At 41.0% G+C, this 20,944-nt stretch overlaps 2 protein-coding genes across 22 annotated transcripts in view; one reads left to right on the forward strand and one right to left on the reverse strand.

Annotated features, from left to right (window-relative positions):
* CNOT8 (CCR4-NOT transcription complex subunit 8) overlaps nucleotides 1–20,944 on the forward strand; it is a 63,486-nt gene that overhangs the window by 14,967 nt on the left and 27,575 nt on the right. For 3 of the 12 annotated variants that reach the window (XM_081501887.1, XM_081501886.1, XM_081501885.1), the window contains exon 7: nucleotides 2,456–2,677. The exons of 4 other annotated variants lie outside the window; for them this stretch is intronic. In XM_081501887.1, coding sequence (XP_081358013.1) covers nucleotides 2,456–2,494 — 39 coding nt within the window. In that variant the 3' untranslated portion in view covers nucleotides 2,495–2,677. Of the gene's footprint in view, nucleotides 1–1,177; nucleotides 1,661–2,228; nucleotides 2,274–2,455; nucleotides 2,678–20,944 lie in introns of those variants that run through there. 5 more of the 12 variants (XM_081501877.1, XM_081501876.1, XM_081501875.1 and 2 more) reach the window with 2 other exon arrangements.
* GEMIN5 (gem nuclear organelle associated protein 5) overlaps nucleotides 7,414–20,944 on the reverse strand; it is a 41,951-nt gene continuing 28,420 nt past the window's right edge. For all 10 annotated transcript variants that reach the window (XM_081501867.1, XM_081501865.1, XM_081501864.1 and 7 more), the window contains 8 exons: nucleotides 19,052–19,199; nucleotides 15,877–15,996; nucleotides 15,156–15,366; nucleotides 13,160–13,414; nucleotides 11,479–11,641; nucleotides 10,362–10,863; nucleotides 8,896–8,992; nucleotides 7,414–8,352 (listed from right to left, as the gene is read on the reverse strand). In XM_081501867.1, the coding sequence (XP_081357993.1) occupies nucleotides 8,185–8,352; nucleotides 8,896–8,992; nucleotides 10,362–10,863; nucleotides 11,479–11,641; nucleotides 13,160–13,414; nucleotides 15,156–15,366; nucleotides 15,877–15,996; nucleotides 19,052–19,199 (1,664 nt within the window). In that variant the 3' untranslated portion in view covers nucleotides 7,414–8,184. The remainder of the gene's footprint in view (nucleotides 8,353–8,895; nucleotides 8,993–10,361; nucleotides 10,864–11,478; nucleotides 11,642–13,159; nucleotides 13,415–15,155; nucleotides 15,367–15,876; nucleotides 15,997–19,051; nucleotides 19,200–20,944) is intronic.

Raw genomic sequence — 20,944 nt, forward strand, 5'->3', positions numbered from 1 at the left:
AAAACTGTCAGTATTTGCAGATGACATACTATATGTAGGAAACCACAAAGACTCTATCAAACTTTTAGAACTGATAGATGAATCCAGTAAAATTGCAGGATAAAAAAAATTAACATAAAAAATCTTTTGTGTCTATATACTGATAGTGAACTATCAGAAAGAGAAATTATGAAAACAGCTTCATTTACATCAAAAAGAATAAAATGACCTTGGAATAAATTTTACCAAGGAGGTGAAAGACCTGTACACTGAAAACTGGGAGATACTGACGAAAGAAACTGAAGAAGACATAAGTCAATGGAAAGATATTCTGGGCTCATGGACTGGAAGAATTAATATTGTTAATTCATACTGCCCAAAGCAGTCTACAGAGTGATTGTAATCCTGGTCAAAATTCCAGTGGGGCATTTTTTCACAGAAATAGCACAAATAATCCTAAAATTTGTATGGAACCACAAAAGACCCCAAATAGCTAAAGCCATCTTGAGAAAGAAGAACAAAGCTGGCAACATCATGCCCCCAGTTTTGCCCTCTGGGGTACCCTTGGCAGTGCCTGGAGACATTTTCGGCTATCATAACCTGGGGAGTGGGGTTATGCTGCTGAATATCCCACAGTGCTACCGTACACTGGACCACCTCCTCAACCCCCAGCAGAGCGTTCTCCCGCCCAGTAGTGCCCAGAAGGGTGAGACACCTTGCTGTGTGTGCTTCATGTCCATTTTCGTAACAACCTATTACTCTTATTACCCATTTTATGGACGGGAATCTGTGCCTTAAGGAGCGCTGAAGTGACTTTCACACAGTGAGTCAGTCTGAGGCTAGAGCTCAAGCTCTTAACCGTTGTGCTACCTGTTAAAGAGAAGGGAGGAGATAGAGGCCGTTACTAAAAGCAGCAACAAAACAGCAGAGGGATCCTGGCAGTGAAAACTCACGGAAAGTATCAGTAGAAGTCTGTTTTGAAAGGGGAACCTATATAGAGAGAAAGGAACATAAAAAGACTATGCATAGGAGAGGTTTGGAGCCTTTCTTTATGAAGTTAGCTTCTAGTTGGCTAGATTTTCAAGGCCTTAAGAAAGCTGGGAGGTGCTGATGAGATAGTGTTGCCGCTTGGCCTGATTCTTGGCATGACTCTTGGCACGGTCGGTTCTCACCAGGGGTTCTCTGTCCTATTCTGCAGTTGTTTTTTGAGGACAGTATTGATGATGCCAAGTATTGTGGGCGGCTCTATGGCCTAGGCACGGGAGTGGCCCAGAAGCAGAATGAGGATGTGGACTCTGCCCAGGAGAAGATGAGCATCCTGGCGATCATCAACAACATGCAGCAGTGATGGCACGAGGCTCTGCAGGGTGGGCCCGGTCCCAGAGTGGTGCTTCCTGTGCTGACCGTGTATACTTACCTTCCTCCCCAAGAGAAGACGCCTTTTTTGAGCAAACTGTACCTACCATCTGCGTTGACAGACTTTTGTTTTACTGAAGACAAAAGATGACTTTATTTTAGATCCAGAAGAAGTTTGCTCTGAATTTGTAACGTCTTCCCTCTTCCTCATCCCTAAGCCTCTCTTCTCCAGTTACCTCCTGCCACCAGCATCCATGGCTCCTTTGACACCTTTTAAAATCCAGGACAAGTCGGAAACAAACTAGTAAAATGTATATAACTCTTACCTGTTGTCATTCTTTTTCTTTTAAATTTGTTGCTAATCTCTGAGGATGAAGACTTCTTGCTGTGAACCTCAGCTGAGCTGAGGGCTTCGAGCAAAAGTGGAACCAAGTGATGGGCTTGTGAAGTGGGTTATAGATGTTGAGCCTTTTCCTTTCTTTCGTTTATTTTGACTTTTCTCGAGGACATTTGCTTTCCTCACACTTCGTTGGTCTTATGTATTATTATGTGGAAATGAATTAGTGCTGAAATATGAAGACCAGATAATGAAAATGTTCCTTAAAAACAAATTTCTACTGCATCTGTCTACACGTAATGTACAAGGAACTCCAGAATGGGTATTAAGTTAACCACTTAAATGTCTTTAAGTCTGTTCCATTGTGCCACTGAGATTTGCTGTGACATATGCATCATTTGAAATCATTTTAAGTTTTCATTTCATAAAATATCTTGGAAATTACTGAGAGCAGGTTTTGGGTCTTAAGTCTGTTATATTTTCAGTAATGTGATTTCAGATGGTTGTCTCTGTTCTCCTACCTCTCTTCTCTGTTTTCTGTGCTTTTCCTTTTCAGCAAACTGAGAAGTTAGGGACATGGATTAATGTGAGTACCAGGAAGGTGAGTCTTTAAAAAGTCACAGTGGTTACATGTAAACAGGGCAGTAAGGAATTTAGTTTATAGGGTTCTCTTGGAGTAATATCCCATGCACAGCTGGGGTAAGGAAGCTCAGGATTGTGATTTTTTTTTTTAACCAGTCATTTAAAAACTAAGCTGTATTTTTTTTTTTTGAATGACTACAGTATGGACAATTTCAAAAACCAAAAACTCCTTTGGAATAGTGGAAATGAAAACTGGTAAATCACTGAAGTGGATGAATAGTCTTGCATTTTAAAAGCTTATGGAAAACTCAATTTGAAGTGATTAAAAAATGTCAAGTATTATAAGCTGGTATTTAAGATGCTTGTAAATATTATTTATGTTTTTAATTTTGTAAAATAAAGATTTCTTTTTAACCACTGGCATGAAGGTTTGGTCTTTCAAAGCTCTAAATTGCTGGCTCTAGAAGATGGTTGTTGACATGGATGCAACTTGCCTCCATTTTCTACAAGTTGGCTTGCATACAAAATGTCTCACTCTGTAGAAAGCTCTTAACGAGCGACTGTGTAAGCAAATTGTCTCTTTACTTCATATGTTCTGCTGATTATTGGGCCTTACTTGGGAATTCGTTTTAATTCTAATTCCTGGTGCTACTCCACTATATGTGGTGGATTCGCTTATTAATTACTGGACTTTTAGACAAATTGAACTTCTAGACTTGGTTCAGGATTTTGTTCCCAGTCCTTTCTTTTGGCCCAACAATATGGGGTTGTAATAAGTCTCCTAAGTGGCTCTAGTGATAAAGAATCCACCTGCCAGTGCGGGAGACATAAGAGACGCTAGTTCAATCCCTGGGTGGGGATGATCCTCTGGAGTGGGAAATGGAAACCCATTCCAGTATTCTTGCCTGGGAAATTCCATGGACAGAGGAGCCTGGCGGGCTACAGTCCATGGGGTTGCAAACAGTTGGACACAGTAAGTCAGGTACAGGAGCAGAGCTAGAATTTTGACTGCAATATATATTTATCATTGTAGATGTGTGGTAAAGCAGTTTAGGTCAGTAGTTCTCAATCAAGGTGCTTTGGCATGCCGGTGACTATGAGCCCTACACAGATGTCTAAAAAATTTGGATTAAAATAGGCATTTAGTCACTTCTCGGACTTTTGACTAAGATCATGTGTAAAAGAGGCATTTATCTTTGCCACAGTTAAGAACAGGCTTACTGACACGTCAGGAGAAATGCTGAGATGAAGGGTTGAGGATCTCAGTGTTGAGTGGGGTGTGTACTCATTGCATAGAGATCACTTATTTAAAAGTTATCTTAAATAAGTTATGCGCTAAAGAAGGGGCACAGGTCTAGTAGAACTGGAAAGAACTTCACTTTGTATGTAGGAGGGTGTGTAGGGCTGTCAGTGGTTATCCTCAGAAAGAGATGGTCCTGCAGAATATCCAAGAGAATAGTAACTTGGGTGTGATTCAGCCCCTCCACATACAGTAGTCCCCCTTATCTGTGGGGGAAATGTTTCAAGACCCACAGTGGGTGCCTGAAACCATGGATAGTACTGAGCCCTATAATGTATGATCTGTAATCTTCATATACTCATGGGTGGGTAGTGTATACAATGTGGATATGCTAGACAAAAGAATGATTCACGTTTTGGTGGGAGGGACTGGTAGGGCTATGAGATTTCATTATGCTACTCAGAATGGCCAGTTTAACTTATGAATTGTTTATTCCTGGAATTTCCCATTTAATATTTTTGGACTCTGTTGAGTGGGGGTAACTGAAACTGTGCAAAGTGATATTGTGGCTGGGGGTGGAGGGGCTATTGTAATCCTAGCCATTGAATTTCTGTGGTCTGCTAAGGCAGTAAGGTTGACTACCACTCACAAGACTTAGTTGTCAGCCAGTGCTAGTATGAAAGAGCTGTTTAGAGTCCTTTAAGTCCAAGGTATTAATTAGCATTTTTTCAGTTTCCCAACTTATTCAGTTGATAAGTTTGAATTATGCACCTACTAGATACTAGACATTCTAAGTGCATGCTAGGGATAAAGTAGTAAATGGAAAACAATCTCTTACCATTTACAATCTACCTGTGCTGCCAGATAGTAAATCACAAAAATATAATCTGTGAACTGTCAAGTATAGGATGTTGATGTCCCTGAGGTTGAAGTTGAAGGACAGTCTTTGAGAAAGGACATTTTTTCAGCTGTGCTGTGCAGCATGTGGGATCTTGGTTCCTTGACCAGGGACGGAACCCATGCCCCCTGCATTGGAAGCGCAGAGTCTTAACCACTGAACCACCAGGAAGGTCCCCAAAAGAGAGGACTTTTAAGCTGAGATCTAAGAGAGGAGCACAACTGGACTAGGCAGAGAAACAAAGTAGGCAGAAATCCCTGAGATGACAAGAGAACTTGGTAGCAGCTCAGAGACCAGTGTGACTGGAGTCTCGAAGCAAGGATGAGAATGTCTAGGCAGAAAGCTGAGAGGTAAGGGCTAGGATCAGGCAGGGCTTTATAAGCCGAATTCAAAATTAACTTTCCAATACCAGTCGGAAAATACTTCAAAAGATGTTCAAGCTGGTTTTAGAAAAGGCAGAGGAACCAGAGATCAAATTGCCAACATCCACTGGATCATCGAAAAAGCAAGAGTTCCAGAAAAACATCTATTTCTGCTTGATTGACTATGCCAAAGCCTTTGACTGTGTGGATCACAATAAACTGTGGAAAATTCTGAAAGAGATGGGAATACCAGACCATCTGACCTGTCTCTTGAGAAACCTGTATGCAGGTCAGGAAGCAACAGTTAGAACTGGACATGGAACAACAGACTGGTTCCAAATAGGAAAAGGAGTACGTCAAGGCTGTATATTGTCACCCTGCTTATTTAACTTCTATGCAGAGTACATCATGAGAAACGCTGGGCTGGAAGAAACACAAGCTGGAATCAAGATTGCCGGGAGAAATATCAATAACCTCAGATATGCAGATGACGAAGAACTAAAGAGCCTCTTGATGAAAGTGAAAGAGGAGAGTGAAAAAGTTGGCTTAAAGCTCAACATTCAGAAAACTAAGATCATGGCATCTGGTCCCATCACTTCATGGGAAACAGATGCGGAAACAGTGGAAACAGTGTCAGATTGTATTTTTGGGGGCTCCAAAATCACTGCTGATGGTGATTGCAGCCATGAAATTAAAAGACGCTTACTCCTTGGAAGGAAGGTTATGACCAACCTAGATAGCATATTGAAAAGCAGAGACATTACTTTGCCAACAAAGGTCCGTCTAGTCAAGGCTATCGTTTTTCCAGTAGTCATGTATGGATGTGAGAGTTGGACTGTGAAGAAAGCTGAGTGCTGAAGAACTGAACTGTGGTGTTGGAGAAGACTCTTGAGAGTCCCTTGGACTGCAAGAAGATCCAACCAGTCCATCCTAAAGGAGGTCAGTCCTGGGTGTTCATTGGAAGGACTGATGTTGAAACTGAAACTCCAATACTTTGGCCACCTGATGTGAAGAGTTGACTCATTGGAAAAGACCCTAATGCTGGGAAGAATTGGGGGTGGGAGGAGAAGGGGACGACAGAGGATGAGATGGCTGGATGGCATCACTGACTCGATGGACATGAGTTTGGGTAGACTCTGGGAGTTGGTGATGGACAGGGAGGCCTGGTGTGCTGCGATTCATGGGGTCGCAGAGTCGGACACGACTGAGCAACTGAACTGAACTGAAACAAGATTTGATTTGTAAGTTACACCAGTCATTGGTATATGAAGAATGGTAAATTAGTAATAAGAAAGTAGGTTTAGGGAATTCCCTGGAGGCCCAGTTGTTAGGACATGGTGCTCTCACTGCCGAGGGCCTGCGTTTGATCCCTGGTTGGGGAACTAAGATCCCACAAGCCACGCAACAACAACAAAAAAAGCAGGTTCAGATACTGGGAGGTGAGTGCAGCCACTGGGTAATAGGATGGTGGTTTATATTAGAGAAAAAGTTACTTTGGGTGGGGTAAAAGTACCAAAACTAAATCTTTAGTTGCTTAGTTATATGTTACCCACTCAGAAAGCTTGAGTCACCTCCCTGTGGTTCTGATAATTAGGAAGATGGAAATGAAAACCATGTATTCAAATTAGAATTCAGTTCAGTCGCTCAGTCGTGTCCGACTCTTTGTGACCCTGTGGACTGCAGCATGCCAGGCCTTCCTGTCCATCACCAGCTCCCGGAATAGTTAGATACAATACATCATCTCGAATTGGAAAAAGGAGTTTGAGAGGAAATGGAGTTGTATCATTTTTTTCATCTTTGCTTTTGGAAGTCTCCTTGCTTAGTTGTAAAGCAATATTTGTTCTTACCAAAGCAGTGATCAGGAGGATGCAGGACGCCCCATCCAGAGGTGTTGGTTTTGGTAAATCATGAAGGAGTTTAGAAATTTCTAGTTTAATAATACTGCTCTTTACTCTCTGTAAGTGAAGCATTTGTTCATTTTAACAAAGACTGTAGAACTGGTACCTAGTTCTCCACTTTGCTACAAAGATTCTTCATACATCTTCCTAAAATTCACTTACCTATGTAAAGAACTATGAGGATCTAAATGCTACAATATTTCCTTTTTGGGATTTAGGGTTTTAAAATCCTAAAGCTAGGTCTAATAAAAAAGAAAAAACAGAACAACCCCAGTAAGTCAGATCTTTGAAAACTGCCTCTAAGGAAAAGTTTATTTTTCCTTCCTAGAGAGTTGCTGTAATCAGTTTCATTCTTGCCCACAACAACCCCAACCCTTGGAAATAATTGAAAAATAAATAGGACACTGGATCAGGAAAGCTTTCACAATGAATCCCCAAAAGAAAATAGTACTGGGAAAGAGTGCTCCCTAACAACACACCCCAGACTGCCTGCTATTTATGTCCTAGCAACTGTGATATTACAGAAACATCTGTTCCTGACATTTTTCAGCTATGTAAATAACCAATGGGAAGAACAGATCTTAAGAAAATGCTCATTAGTGAGGGGAAAACAACAACAACAGAAAACCAAAACCAAAAACAACAACCCCCCCCCCCAAATCCCCACAGGGATTTGTAATTAAATAGTATGTAGGGTCCTATTATGCTAAAGTTGGAGTCCAGTGATTCCAAAGTTACATATGCAAAATGAAGAGTATGCATTTTTCTTCAAAGATCATCTGTGGCTTTAATTCTCAAAAAGTCCTTATGATCCAAAAAAAAAAAAAAAGATTAAGAACCAATGAAACAGTCATTTCATCCTGAGCTAATTTGATCACCATTCATTTCTTATAAAACTGAAGGGGTAAGTCACATCTGAATTAGTTATTTGTTCTTCTAAAGCATTAGTGATTTGTTCAAATAAGCAATTCCATTACACACTGAAACCAAAGTTCTGGCCTGAAGTTCAGACACAGGGTAAAGAGTCAGCGTGATGGGTAAGGCCTCTTTCACATTCAAGCTTCAAAGAGTAGAAGAAGTGAACTCAAATGAACAAAAACAGTTAAAAAAAATGATACCAGTAGTCATAATTTGCAGCAATTGTGTCTTAAACTAGAATGACATGTTTATGATCAGATGAAGCATTTATAAAGGTAGCTTGTGTTTAAGAATATAACACTTTGGGTGGCTGAAAGAGTTTCTCCTCTTTGGGTGAAACCTGCATAAGGCAATCACTTAGCAGGTGTTAACTGTTGAGTAACTACTGCTGGCTTTTCATGCTCTTTCCTCCAGTAGGAAACCACAATTGAGTCCAAAGTCAGATTTCACTGGGTCCAAGTGTAGAGCTGATTCAAACTTGACACTCATTTGTATTACTTGGATCACTGCAGAAGTATCTAGGGATCAAAGTGAATGTCTGGTGAAGTGTAAATGCAGAGGTGAAAGGTGTTAGATGTTTCGAATTTGGCACTTTCTTACAGATCCTTGGAAGTTCATATGTAGAGGGTCTGATAATGTCGTTTGTAAACTTTTGTGTTGCCATACTTCTGAAGGAGCTCTTCAGCCTGTTGCTGTATTTCCTGGGTCACAAAGCTAGGACACTGGGACCCGATGTGAAGCAGGATGAGGCAGCACTCCAGCACGTCTGGGAAAGGCCAGGTCTGAAAGATGACACGGGGATAAACAAGGAAGCATTTGCGAAAAAAAAGCTATGTACACCTGCACATTAGTCACCAGTGACTCAGTCTTTTCTACTGACATATCTCTGGCATGGTTGAGCCATTTCTCTCTTAAGACTCTTCATCAGTTACTCTAAGGAGAGATGATGCTCAAAACTGGGATATCCTTCTCAAATGATACAATCTTTTTCTAAGAAGAGCCCTACTCAAATGAATTTAAAACATGATGCTTCTGTTACTACTAGGGGCCATATTCAAATGCACCTATCCATTTGTAGACAATCGAATACATGGTACAGTTTTACTTTACCATAGATTTCTCTGAAGGCTGAGGTATAAAACTGTTTGTGGTATCAATCCTTCTATTCTCACAAAACATTATAGCTCACCAAAGGCAATTAGAGCCTCAGTTTTTAAATATATAACAAATATGTACAGAATTCAGATGACATTAAAGAATTTGGTGTAGTCAATTGATAATACAAAAAGTAATATTTTACCAAATGAACTGCTAATGTATCTTACCTTAATACTCTCAGGAAACTTAGCTATTCTCTCATTTGCCTCCATAAGTCTTTTGGTTAATTCAGGCAAAGAAACTGGTTCATTGTTTTCTTCTTTACTAGTGATAATAAAAAAGTTACAAGTCATATGTCTTGTTGCACATAACTTTTACATCCATTATGTTGTAAATTACTTTCGCCACCTGGGTCTTTAACTCTCATCTTTAAATACTAAGTCTAAGAGAAGGGAATTTAATGTGATGTGATATAAAGTTTTCAAAATGCGGTATCGTTCCTCACCACTTTCCAAATTCCCATTTCTTAGACACACAGCTCCAGGAAGAATTAAGGATCTTCAGGGGATTCAACCTGCAGCCAAGTGTGGAGGGCCTGGATTTCTCTGGGTAATGGGTTGACAGAGCAGGGGTCCCTACCCTCGGGGTGTATGGATGCACATTTTTCTGGGAAGAGGGTCTTAAGCTTCTCAAAGGGGTCCTCTGATCCAAAGGTTGAGAGCTGCTGGTTAGAGAACTGTTTAATGTTTTTCTTATTACTAAAACCAAACGTATAGTGCTGCTTAGAGTGTAGCTCACTAGAGAAGTACTCAGAACTTTGACTCAAGATTTCAATTGTATTTTTGGAGCAACAAATGTAATTTTAATTTTTAAAAGTTAGTAATAATAGCTATAAATTTATTGACTGTACTAGTTAAGATATTTTAGGTCCTGTGCTGGTGGGGACACAAAGTAAAAGGTACTCAGCATAACAACTAATCAGTAACTGCTAATCACTGCAGATGACACAGCCGAATGCTCTGTGACAATACAAAGGGGCTCTAAAGTGATCAGTGATCATCTACCTGGCTCTTACTTTCAATGGAGGTGATCAGGATGCTGCAGCAATCTGATCATTTGGGAGGTTTTACAGTTTGGTGTGTAATTCTATACACTACCCTTTTTGTGTTTTTTGGGATAGTACTGAAAAATTTAAAAACAATGGTTTTGGGAATTCCTTGGCAGTCCAGTGTTTAGGACTCTGTGCTTTCACTGCTGAAGGTGTAGACTGAATCCCTGGTCAGGGAACTAAAATTCCACAAGCCATGGAGGGTGGCCAAAAGAAGAACAGTGGTTTTCATTAATGATGTAATATTGCAACTCCCTATTTTACATGACCGATTTTTTTTGGAATCTTGCACAAAAGGGTTTCATTGTACTATTTTATTAACAATATTTGTGATTTTGTTTATCAAAACAAGCAAGGATCGGGTTGGTACTCCATTTATGGATAAGGGAACTAAAGCTCAAGAGACATTAAGACTCCTGAGGTCACTGAGCAGGACCAGGACTAGAACCCCATATCTGACCCCAAAGCCTGTGCCTTAATGACTGCACTGTGGGGCTGCACAAGTGACCCGATCGGCCTCACCAAGTACCGTGTGAGATTCCAGCAGGGGATTTTAGTTCCACATCGTACGGAATCAGTACTTACCACTGGTTCTGAGGATGAGAGAGGGACTCTTCTTCTTGTTCAGGTTCATTCTTATCGGGGCCATTTGCTGTGGATTTACAGAGTTGACTTTTCTGGTGGTGGCGGATCATGTCTGCCAAGGTCTCTTGAACTTCAGCAACAGTTCTCTGTGCATTTTGGAGACCAGCATGCTTTTCTGATAAGAGCTCCTTACAAGCGTTCTGCATTTGCTCGCGTTCTTCTGTAAGACTCACGTCTACTTCTGGAGTCCTGCTTGGCTCTGGCTGGGAAGCTTTGGGGTCAGTTTCTTCAGGACTGACACTGTCAACCTCTTGACTCTGTTCAGCAGAGGTTTTACTTCTGTGAGCAGCTCTTACCCAGACACTGGACTTGGGGTAAGGCCCAGAGAGAGACCACCAGAATTCATATAGACGTCCATAAATAAAAAAGGCCTTCAGACTTTTGAAAGCTGGTGTGGTGGGGGACTGATGATCACCCAGTTTGTCTCTTAGGTGGTCACAGCCTAGAAGAGAAGAAAAGGATTTAGGGTTGTTATTTCTTTGTCTGCCAGAAATCTGGCTTCCTGCCCACATGTTTCCTGTCACCCAAGAGGCAAATCAGATCCCAAGAAAAACAATGGCAGTGACCGATGGGACCGCATGCTTTCCACCAAAAGCCAATCAGAGCTTCTGGCTTAAGACAGTGTCCTCAGTGCTATAAGCCATGTAAAGCATGACAGAAAGAAGTATTTCATCTGTCCCATTGTAGGCTCTGGGGCTAAGATGCCACTGTGTTCTGAAAAACCGTAACGTTTTAGGTCAGTGACTAATTGTGTAGCTCAAGGAATGTTTTCTCCATTCTTTATAACTTGTGAGTATACTACTATTTCTCTCTAGCTGTGTGTAGGAAAGTATATAAGAAACACTAAAGTATGTAGGACCAGGTAAAGGAAAACAGCTCAGTCATGCTAACTACCTCTTAGGAATTTGGGTAAGAGAATTCAAACTTTCTACTAAATGACACTATGGCTCATCTATGTCTTCCAATAACCTATGTACTCCTGCTGCCACACCACTGGCAGTGGTTATATCATCCTTCAGCGAGTGGGTGTGCCCCAGCAGGGCTGGGGGTCCTTTACCCTGCGGAAGAAAGGCTGAGTGCACTTCCTGCATGATGGTGAAGTTTCCTGAGTCGTAGCTCCGGATCACAGCCCGAAGCAGTCCTTCCACAGCTGCGTCCCAGGAGCCCGCTTCCTGGCTTAGCACTGCCAAGGTCAGGTCATGGCAAATGTGGAGCAGGAGCTGGAGTGAAGAGCCAGAGTCTCAGGTAAACATCTTTGCACAGCAAGCACTGGGATGACACCAGAAATGCTCCTATTTACAGCATTTGGGAAGTACACACAGTTCACATTTAAGAAAGGTCCTCCTATCCCACCACCCATTTTTGCTTCCTCATTGGAAACATTCATATTTAGTAACTTGCACAGCAGTAAACACAGTCTAGTTTTAAAGTCTGTTCAGGCAAAGAAAATGCCTTGATATTTGCATTTAATTAAAACAAAAAGTGAGTGTCTGGAACTAAAAGCTATAATTAAAAGAAAATCTGGCGTGTAATTAAGAAAATTTTCAATTTTAAGTGTGCAATTTGATGAGTTCTGACAAACATATATGTATATATACATACATTTAGTATAACCACCACCAAAATCAGACATAGGATATGATATTTTCACTTTAAACCCCTTTGCAGTCAACTCCCCTCTTCCCATCCCTTGGCAACCTCTGATCTAGTTTTTGCTAGTATCATTTTGTCTTTTCTAGAATTCATATGAATGGAACAGTAGAATCTGTAGTCTTTTGTGACTTGATGCTTTGACTTACCATAATGCTTTCAAGATTCACTGATATTCTTTTTGCATTTGTAATTTGTTCCTTTTTATTGTTGCATAGTATAGTTTTCCACCATATGGAAATACTGTAGTTTGTATACCCATTTGCCAACTGATGGACATTTGGGTTGTTTCTGTTTGGCTATATGAACCAATCTGCTATGAATGTTTCTGTACTAGACTGTGTAGACACCTGAGTTCACTTCTTTTGGTGAAATATCTAGGCAAGGGGGTTGCTCGGTCATCGTGCATATATGTTTGATTATAAGAAACTGCCACACAGTTTTCCAAAGTGCTATACTACCTGAGAACATTTCATTCCTCAAAAATATAATAATGTTTTCTCATTAAAAGAAAAAAGTGGATAAGCTGAGATGTTTTCATAGGATGAGTAGAGGGGCTGTAATGAATCAGTTCTCTTCCTATCAATACGGACAGATTTTGCAAACGACGGTCACATAAGCAAGCCACAAAATAACACGTCTGATGCAGGGGCTAAAATGTTGGTGAGCTAGGGCAGGGGAATGGGACTGGGCAAGGGAACACTGAGGGACTTCAACTTGGTTGTATTTCTTTAACTAAAAGCAAAATATACAAAACCAAACCAAAAGACTCTATGAAGCAAAAATGACAGAATATGAATATCGGTTAATTCCAGTTGATGGGTATTTATTATCTGTGCTTTTTTTTTGGGTGTTGTTGTTGTTTTTAGACTTTTTTTTTCATTTAGAAGGGAATGCTGATCAAAGACTAACTTCAGAGATAAAGGGCTCTAATTACTCTGGAGGGATCTTTGCAGTTTCCTGGGCCTGGCTTAGTCCTTTCTGAAATGCAGACTGGCATTCTACATGTTTCCTTATTATACTAGACAGGGGTTAGAGAAGTCTTACTACTGAATGACTAATATCAGAAGCTCAGGCAGAGGGCATACCTGTTTGGAGGGAGTGTTACTTGTAGCAGATGGGTACTTGATATTTTGCAGCTGCTGAAATGCTGCCTGGTACTGCTCTGGGGAGTCGAGGCTGAAGGCACTCTTCCATACTGCAGTCACCCTCTCCACGAAGGACCCTTCGCTGTCTGTGGGCCAAGCATTGTAAGAAGAGAAGGAACTTTTGCCCTCAGAGAGCTGCTTTTCTTCCAGGTGCCTGGACAGTAGCTCTAGAAGGCAAAACACCAGTCTCTGACCCTGGAACCCAAAAACAAAGGAGAGGAAATATTATACAGGGAAGTGCTCCATTATCTAGGACTTTCCCCAGTCTCTCAGATTCTTGCGCTCTGTATCTGCAGCAACCATACCCCCTCAGTGGGCTGCCAGCCCAGTGTGAGTCTTGTGTGCGGGGGTAAGGGGGAGGGAAGAGGTGATCTAACAGATGATTTTTCTAGGATCTTTGGGATCCTAGCCTTTTTGGGAATTCTTACCCACAGTTCTTAGAGCTCAAGCAACCATATTTTATAACATGAAACCATAACTACAGCCCTACTCACTGATATTTAAGCCACATATGGGCCAGCCACTTAAGATTTGTGGCCAGTGTGAGAAAAGATGGGCTGGACTCATCTAGTTCCTTCCTCTGCCTAGACTTCAGATGAAGGAATACAAAAGTTAAAGCATCATGGGCAGAAGTGCTGGAGCAGATGAGCTGTGTGGGTCTGAGACCTGGGGCAGTGGTCGGGGCCAAGTAGGTTTAACAGAGGGAACCAACTGGAATGGAACAGAGCACAGACAAAAGGCCTAGAAAAATCCTTATTTTTTACAGAATTTTCAGCTACCATGAGATTCCATGTGTATCCTTGTAATATTTTCTCAGTTAAGCTTGGGAAAGCATAGGCAAAATAGGCCTCAGGAGAACAGCATTTGTCTTCTTGCTTTTTTAAGGATGTTAAGAGAAAAAAAAGAAGTGCTAAATAACCATTCTGGAAACTTTTTTTTTGTTGTGGTGGATAAATGAATCTCTGGTCACTCTGTAAATAATGTGCCACGTGATACTATCTTTGAAGATGTTCCACTTCTGCCTCCACTTTTATTCTGCAGTTCCCAGAAAGCTACCTCCTCACCTAGTATTTTTCAGCTAGGAACTGTTGTTAGGCCCAGTTATTCTATTGAATGGACAGAGGAACTAAAAAAGTTCATATAATATCTGACAAGCAAAACTCTCTAAAATGAACCAAATGTTTATATGTTTTCAAAACTAGTTTTTGCTAAGGCTTTTAAGATAATCTCAATGTTGATATATCAAAAAAGACAATGTTGATATGTCGAAAAAGACATATATTGAAAAAGTTATTGATTTTTTAACCAGATGGGAACAAAACATTTAATGGAAAAAAAATTGTTTTTAATTTGGCTGCGTCAGGTCTTAGTTGCAGTTACAAGGGCTCTTTCATGGCACACGGACTCTATAGTTGCGGCGCGCAGGCTTAGTACTTGTGGCGCACAGGCTTAGTTGCTCTGTGGCGTGTGGGATCTTAGTTCCCTGACCAGGCATAGAACCCACACGTGCTGCTTTGCAAGGTGGATTCTTAATCACTGGACCACCAGGGAAGTCCCTAACAAAATATTTTGATTTTACTCAAATTCACTATGGCATGCAGCTGAGGAGGGCTCCTACAGGCAGAGCACAGTGATTTCTGTTAAAGCAGACCCTCTCCCTCATCATTTTTGTGCTGATGACATCAATGAAGAAGCATAGGGGCTAAGCTAAACAATGAGAATCACTGTCAATAACCACATTATCTCTTACTCTGAATATGGCAACTGCAAGCCCCGGGGTACTTAGATGGGATAGTATGGCCAGGGCTTGCTGGACACTTCTAAGAATACCTGCCAGATTGGTTCAGCTTGTGCAACTGGGTAATGCACTTGGAATGTGACTGGAGAGGATCTGGGGCTCTTCCCTCCTAAAAGCAGGAGAGGCAAACAGACTGACCTTTAGACTTGTGTGGAGCTGCAGGGCCTCCTGGGCTCCCACCCAGTTCCGGGCCAGAAGCAGTTCTTGGGCACATCTTAGAGCCAGGGAAGCTGACAACTCATTCTCTCCCACGATGGAGGCCAACTCTGCTGCCGTCCTAAGTGATGCTGCATCCCCCTTTTTGGCCAAAACTTTGGCTGCATCATAAGCTGAAGTGGCCCCTAAATAGCTAAGATACAAAAGAAAAATCAAACATAAAAAGACTAGCTACTCCTGCTCCCCAGAGAGTCGAATCATTTCTTTCTGTCCACTCTGACTTGCGTGGCTTCCTGTGGTCCCAGCTGTGTCACTGCCTGTGGCTGTCCCTGTGAAGGCTGAGGCCAGCACGGCGGAGAAACAGAGGCAGCATCATGGAGGTTAAGGACATAGAGGAATCCCAGCAGCTGCTGAGTTGAGCCCAAGCAAAAGAATCATTTCCTCCCTTTTTCCAAATTTAATGATGCAAGATATCCCTGAAGAAAGGAGTAACTTCTGAATCCGCTACTTGGATTTCTTGAATAGTTATGGTGACTTATGTAAATATCAAGTAGGTAGACCTTGCTGAATCTTAATGAAGCTCGGTTTAATACACATATGCTTTTTAATTTGCTAGTCACTTCACCCCCACCTCTAAACTTACTTCCACTATTGTCCTGCTCTTTGCAGAAGCTCTTCTCTGTCTGGGTGCACTCAGACTTACCATTTTGCTGCTAAGGCATAGTGGCCGTCTTTTTCTAGGATGGCTCCCCAGTTGAGGTACAGGTCTTTTATGATTGGGTCCTCTGGGCGCAGCCGGGCCTTGGCAATTGCAATAGCTTCCCTAGAGGCAAGAAGAGGTAATGAGCCAATCTGAAAAAAGCCCTAGGAGGGGGTTGCAAGATAGGATAAGCCATCTATATTGTCTGTCTTACTCCAACTTCCCATAAAACAACTGTATTCCTGCATTTCAGGGCAAGTTAGAAAGCGCAAGCTGCGCTTTCACCTGTTCTTCACCTAGGTCAGCAGTACTCAAAGTGTGGTCTGTGAATTCCTGGGAGTACCCAAGGCCCTTTCAGGGGGTTCATGAGGTCAAGACTATTTTCATAATAATGTCAAGATTATTTGCTTTAACTGTTGACATTTGTACTGATGATGCAAAAGCAATGGTGGGTACATTGCTGGCACCCAGAGCAAGGATCCAGGAGGTAGTAGCTCTTGTAGTTTTTTTTTTTTTTTTAAAGGTAAATTTCCTTGAAAAGGAAAAATGATTAATTTCACTAAATGTCAGGTTAATATTGATGGAACCTCATTACTTCTCATTACTTCTTGAAAGAATGACTGACATACAAATGATAGTTATTTAGCGTTGAGTATCTGGCAGATGTTTTCTCAATAATGAACAAAGTAAGCCTATCATTTCACGGAAACCAACCAAAAGAGTACTGTTGCTAGTGATAAAATCTCAGCTTTCAAGTGAAAATTAGAGTTTTAGGAACCTTGTCCCTTCCACTGTGAGCCTGAGAGCTTCCCCAAAGTTATAAAGACTTTTCTGATGAAGTAAGGAATGTCATTTTTTTATATATATATTTTAATGAAATGTGTTAACATTTGGAGGATCTGTGTAACTCACTGAAGTACTATTTTCCAAATGACATATAACTTCTGGTTTGCAGCCAACGTAAAGTTGTAGCTGGAGTCAGTGTTTTAGACTAAAGTGATTTAGACAGAGCAATATTAAGAAGATCTCTATTTCCAGCCATGACGGGGTGATAACTAAGACCATATGTATTCTCCTGTCACAAAATTAAAACACTGGAGAAAATAGGTACAAAACAAGTGTTTTCAAACACTGGACACGAGGCAGCACAGGACTGTCATCCTGGAGAAAAGAAAACATGCTGTGAGCTCAATCTGGCCCTGGCCCCCTGGCTTTCTGCCTAAAACCATCTTCCCCGAAGAAACCCCAGCAGAGCCTCCGCAGTTAGGGCTGAATGGAGACGAAGTAGTTGGAATTTATGGGGCAAGATAGTAAGAAGGAAGAAGCTGTTCAGAGAAAGAGCTCCACAATGGTGCTTATGGATACTGTTGAGACTCTGGTTTAAACACAAAGCTGTGTACATGGAGGAAAGGCCTTAAGGCTGGACAAAGAAGAACCAGGGAACTATAAGCTGACTAACTCCCAGGGCTCATTCAGGGCAGGAGACATACATAAGTTTTGACCACTCTGACATCTAATTCTGATTTGTTGAATTACACAACGCGTTCAGTAAAGATACTAGAAGGTAGGAGGGCAAACTAATTCTAGTGTACGGATTTTTCTGCCCCTACCCTAAGAAAGCTTAAAAACAGCCATGAAAAGATCAAGCTGATCTGCAGGGAACTTGACTGCTTGTCAAAAGTGTCCAGCATGCTCTAAAGGAAGACAACAAACCAGAAGAGGATAAATAAAAAGAAAGTCTCATCAAAGCCATATGAAATGGCTGAAAAATCAGTGGTGGATGAAGTCCTACAAAGAGGAAAAAAAAAAAAATCCTATGTAGCAAAGATAAGAATAAATACCGTAGTCAACAGTGCAAGCCAAGAAAAAATGGAATGATATCTGTGAAGCACAGAAAGACAAAACCTTAGAAACCTAGAAGTCTACACCCACGGAAAGATTCTTAAAAAAAAAAGGCAAAATTAAGGACTTTTATAGACAAACAAAAGTTGATGGAGTATGTCACCAGCAGAATCACACTAGAAAAAAAATGTTGGAGTTCTTCGGGTTAAGAAGGAATTGATAACAACTGGAAATTTGGATCTACATAAGAGGATGGAAAGTGTTGGGAATAAGTATATGGGCAAAAATAAGAAACTCACTGTTTAAAGCAAAAATTCTAACATTGTAATGTGGGGTTATAACATGTACATAGTATGTCAAATATACGACAGCAACAGTGGAATGGATAGGAAGAAAGAAAGAAGTGTGACGTATGCAAGAACTTGTACAATATTACTGGAGGTAAAGTGATAAATTAAAAATGCTTATAAATCCTAAAGTAACTATTAAGAAAATAAAGGATTATAGCTAAGAAGCTAGTATTGGAGATAAAAAAAGTTAGTCCGAAAGAAAGGAGGAAAAAAAAAATAGCAAGATGGTAGATTTAAATCAGTCACACCAATATCTACATTAAAACACTGCAATTAAAAGGCAGAGACTATCAGACTGGATAAAAAAACAAAACCCAGTTGTATGCTGTGTATAAGAAATATTTTGGCAACTTCCCTGGTGGTTCAGTGGCTTAGACTCTGAGCTCCCAATGCAGGGGGCCAGGGTCCGATCCCTGGTCAGGGAACTAGATCCCACATGCAGCAAATAAGACCCGGCGCAGTCAAATAAATACATAAAAATAAATACTAATAAAAATTTTAAAAGAAGACATATTCTGTTGCTTTTGTTTTCTGTACTTACATATGTATTGCAGTGAAAGAATATTAACTTGAACAGCATCAGTCTCTGAGTGGTTACTGCTAGAGAAGGCATCAGGACAGAACTGGGGAAAGGCAATTCAGCCAAGTCTGGAATATTATACTTCTTCCTTCCCAGGTTAAAAAATTTCCTCTTTTAATAATTTATTAAGTTGTTCATTTGTATCATGCTGTTTTCTCTATTTGTGATACTTTATAAAGAAATTTAAAAAAAGATCAGTGGCAAATATTGCTGAGAGTTAACATTTGTTAAGTATAGGTGGTGGATGTGTTGATGTTTGTTAAGCTAGTGAACATAATATTTTGTATACATTTGAGATGTTTAATTACAGTAAAGGTTTTATGGAGGTTGTCATGAAACAGAACTGTTATATAGGTTAATTTCATATCATAGCCAACTGTTAGTTCAACTGTTGCGTCATACAGACCTGTAGAAATGGTTTGACTTGAGCAGCTCCACAGCTTCATACACTTTGTGGATAGAAAGCAGGTGAGAGGCAGCCTTGACATACTGGTCCTGAAAACACAGTTGTTTGGCAAAAGCTTCCACAGCCCATACCCACACATGGTAACCGGCTTTAGGAATAAAAAAGAAAATGCTTGTTGTTAGTCACTGCATTAAAGCAGAACATTTAGATAGTAATTAAGTTGCTGTTATGATCATTTGTTTCATCTATCTCTCCCCATCCCTATCCTTTGAAATGTAAATTGTTTCTTTGATTATGTAATACATAAAAAAATAGTACAACATTCACATGTACAAAAGTAGGGAAGTCAGATAGTGCTTACCCTTGTGTGGGTGTATGCAGGCTGAGTGAAAAAGTGCATCAGAGAAGCTTCTAGGGTGCTGATAATGTTATATTTCCTGATACAGGAACTAGTTAACAAGGGTGTATTCAGTTAGTGAAATTCAGGTACACTCATGACCTGTGTACTTCTCTCCCTCTCTCTGGCATCAGTTCAGTTCAGCCGCTAAGTCGTGTCCGATTCTTTGCGACCTCATGAATCGCAGCACGCCAGGCCTCCCTGTCCATCACCAACTCCTGCAGTTTACCCAAACTCATGTCCATCAAGTCGGTGATGCCATCCAGCCATCTCATCCTCTGTCGTCCTCTTCTCCTCCTGCCCCCAATCCTTCCCAGCATCAGGGTCTTTTCCAGTGAGTTGGGTCTTTTCCAGTGAGTCAGCTCTTAGCATCAGGTGGCCACAGGATTGGAGTTTCAGCTTCAACATCAGTCCTTCCAATGAACACCTAGGACTGATCTCCTTTAGGATGGACTGGTTGGATCTTCTCACAGTCCAAGGGACTCTCAAGAGTCTTCTCCAACACCACAGTTCAAAAGCATCAATTCTTCGGCGCTCAGCTTTCTTCACAGTCCAGTTCTCACATCCATACATGACTACTGGAAAAACCAGAGCCTTGACTAGATGGACCTTTGTTGGCAAAGTAATGTCTCTGCTTTTCAACATGCTATCTAGGTTGGTCATAACTTTCCTTCCAAGGAGTAAGCGTCTTTTAATTTCATGGCTGTAATCACCATCTGCAGTGATTTTGGAGCCCCCCAAAATAAAGTCTGACACTGTTTCCCCATCTATTTCCCATGAAGTGATGGGACCAGATGCCATGATCTTAGTTTTCTGAATGTTGAGGTTTAAGCCAACTTTTTCACTCTCCTCTTTCACTTTCATCAAGAGGCTTTTTAGTTCCTCTTTACTTTCTGCCATAAGGGTGGTGTCATCTGCATATCTGAGGTTATTGATATTTCTCCCAGCAATCTTGATTCCAGCTTGTGCTTCTTCAGCCCAGCGTTTCTCATGATGTACTCCGCATATAAATTAAATAAGCAGGGTGACAATATACAGCCTTGATGTACTCCAGTTCTGACTGTTACTTCCTGACCTGCATACAGGTTTTTCAAGAGGCAGGTCAGGTGGTCTGGTATTCCCATCTCTTTCAGAATTTTCCACAGTTTATTGTGATCCACACAGTCAAAGGCTTTGGCATAGTCAATAAAGCAGAAATAGATGTTTTTCTGGAACTCTCTTGCTTTTTCAGTGATCCAGGGGATGTTGGCACTTTGATCTGTGGTTCCTCTGCCTTTTCTAAATCCAGCTTGAACATCTGGAATTTCACGGTTCACGTATTGCTGAAGCCTGGCTTGGAGAATTTTGAGCATTACTTTACTAGCGTGTGAGATGAGTGCAATTGTGCGGTAGTTTGAGCATTCTTTGGCATTGCCTTTCTGGCATACTTGAATAAAAAGCTAAAAAATGCGGCATGGCATAAAAAATTTCCTTGTTATCCTGAGCCCTCCTACCCA

This window comes from Giraffa tippelskirchi, chromosome 6 (assembly GCF_054371585.1).
Source record: "Giraffa tippelskirchi isolate mGirTip1 chromosome 6, T2T-mGirTip1v1.2.pri, whole genome shotgun sequence".
NCBI classification, from domain to species: domain Eukaryota; kingdom Metazoa; phylum Chordata; class Mammalia; order Artiodactyla; family Giraffidae; genus Giraffa; species Giraffa tippelskirchi.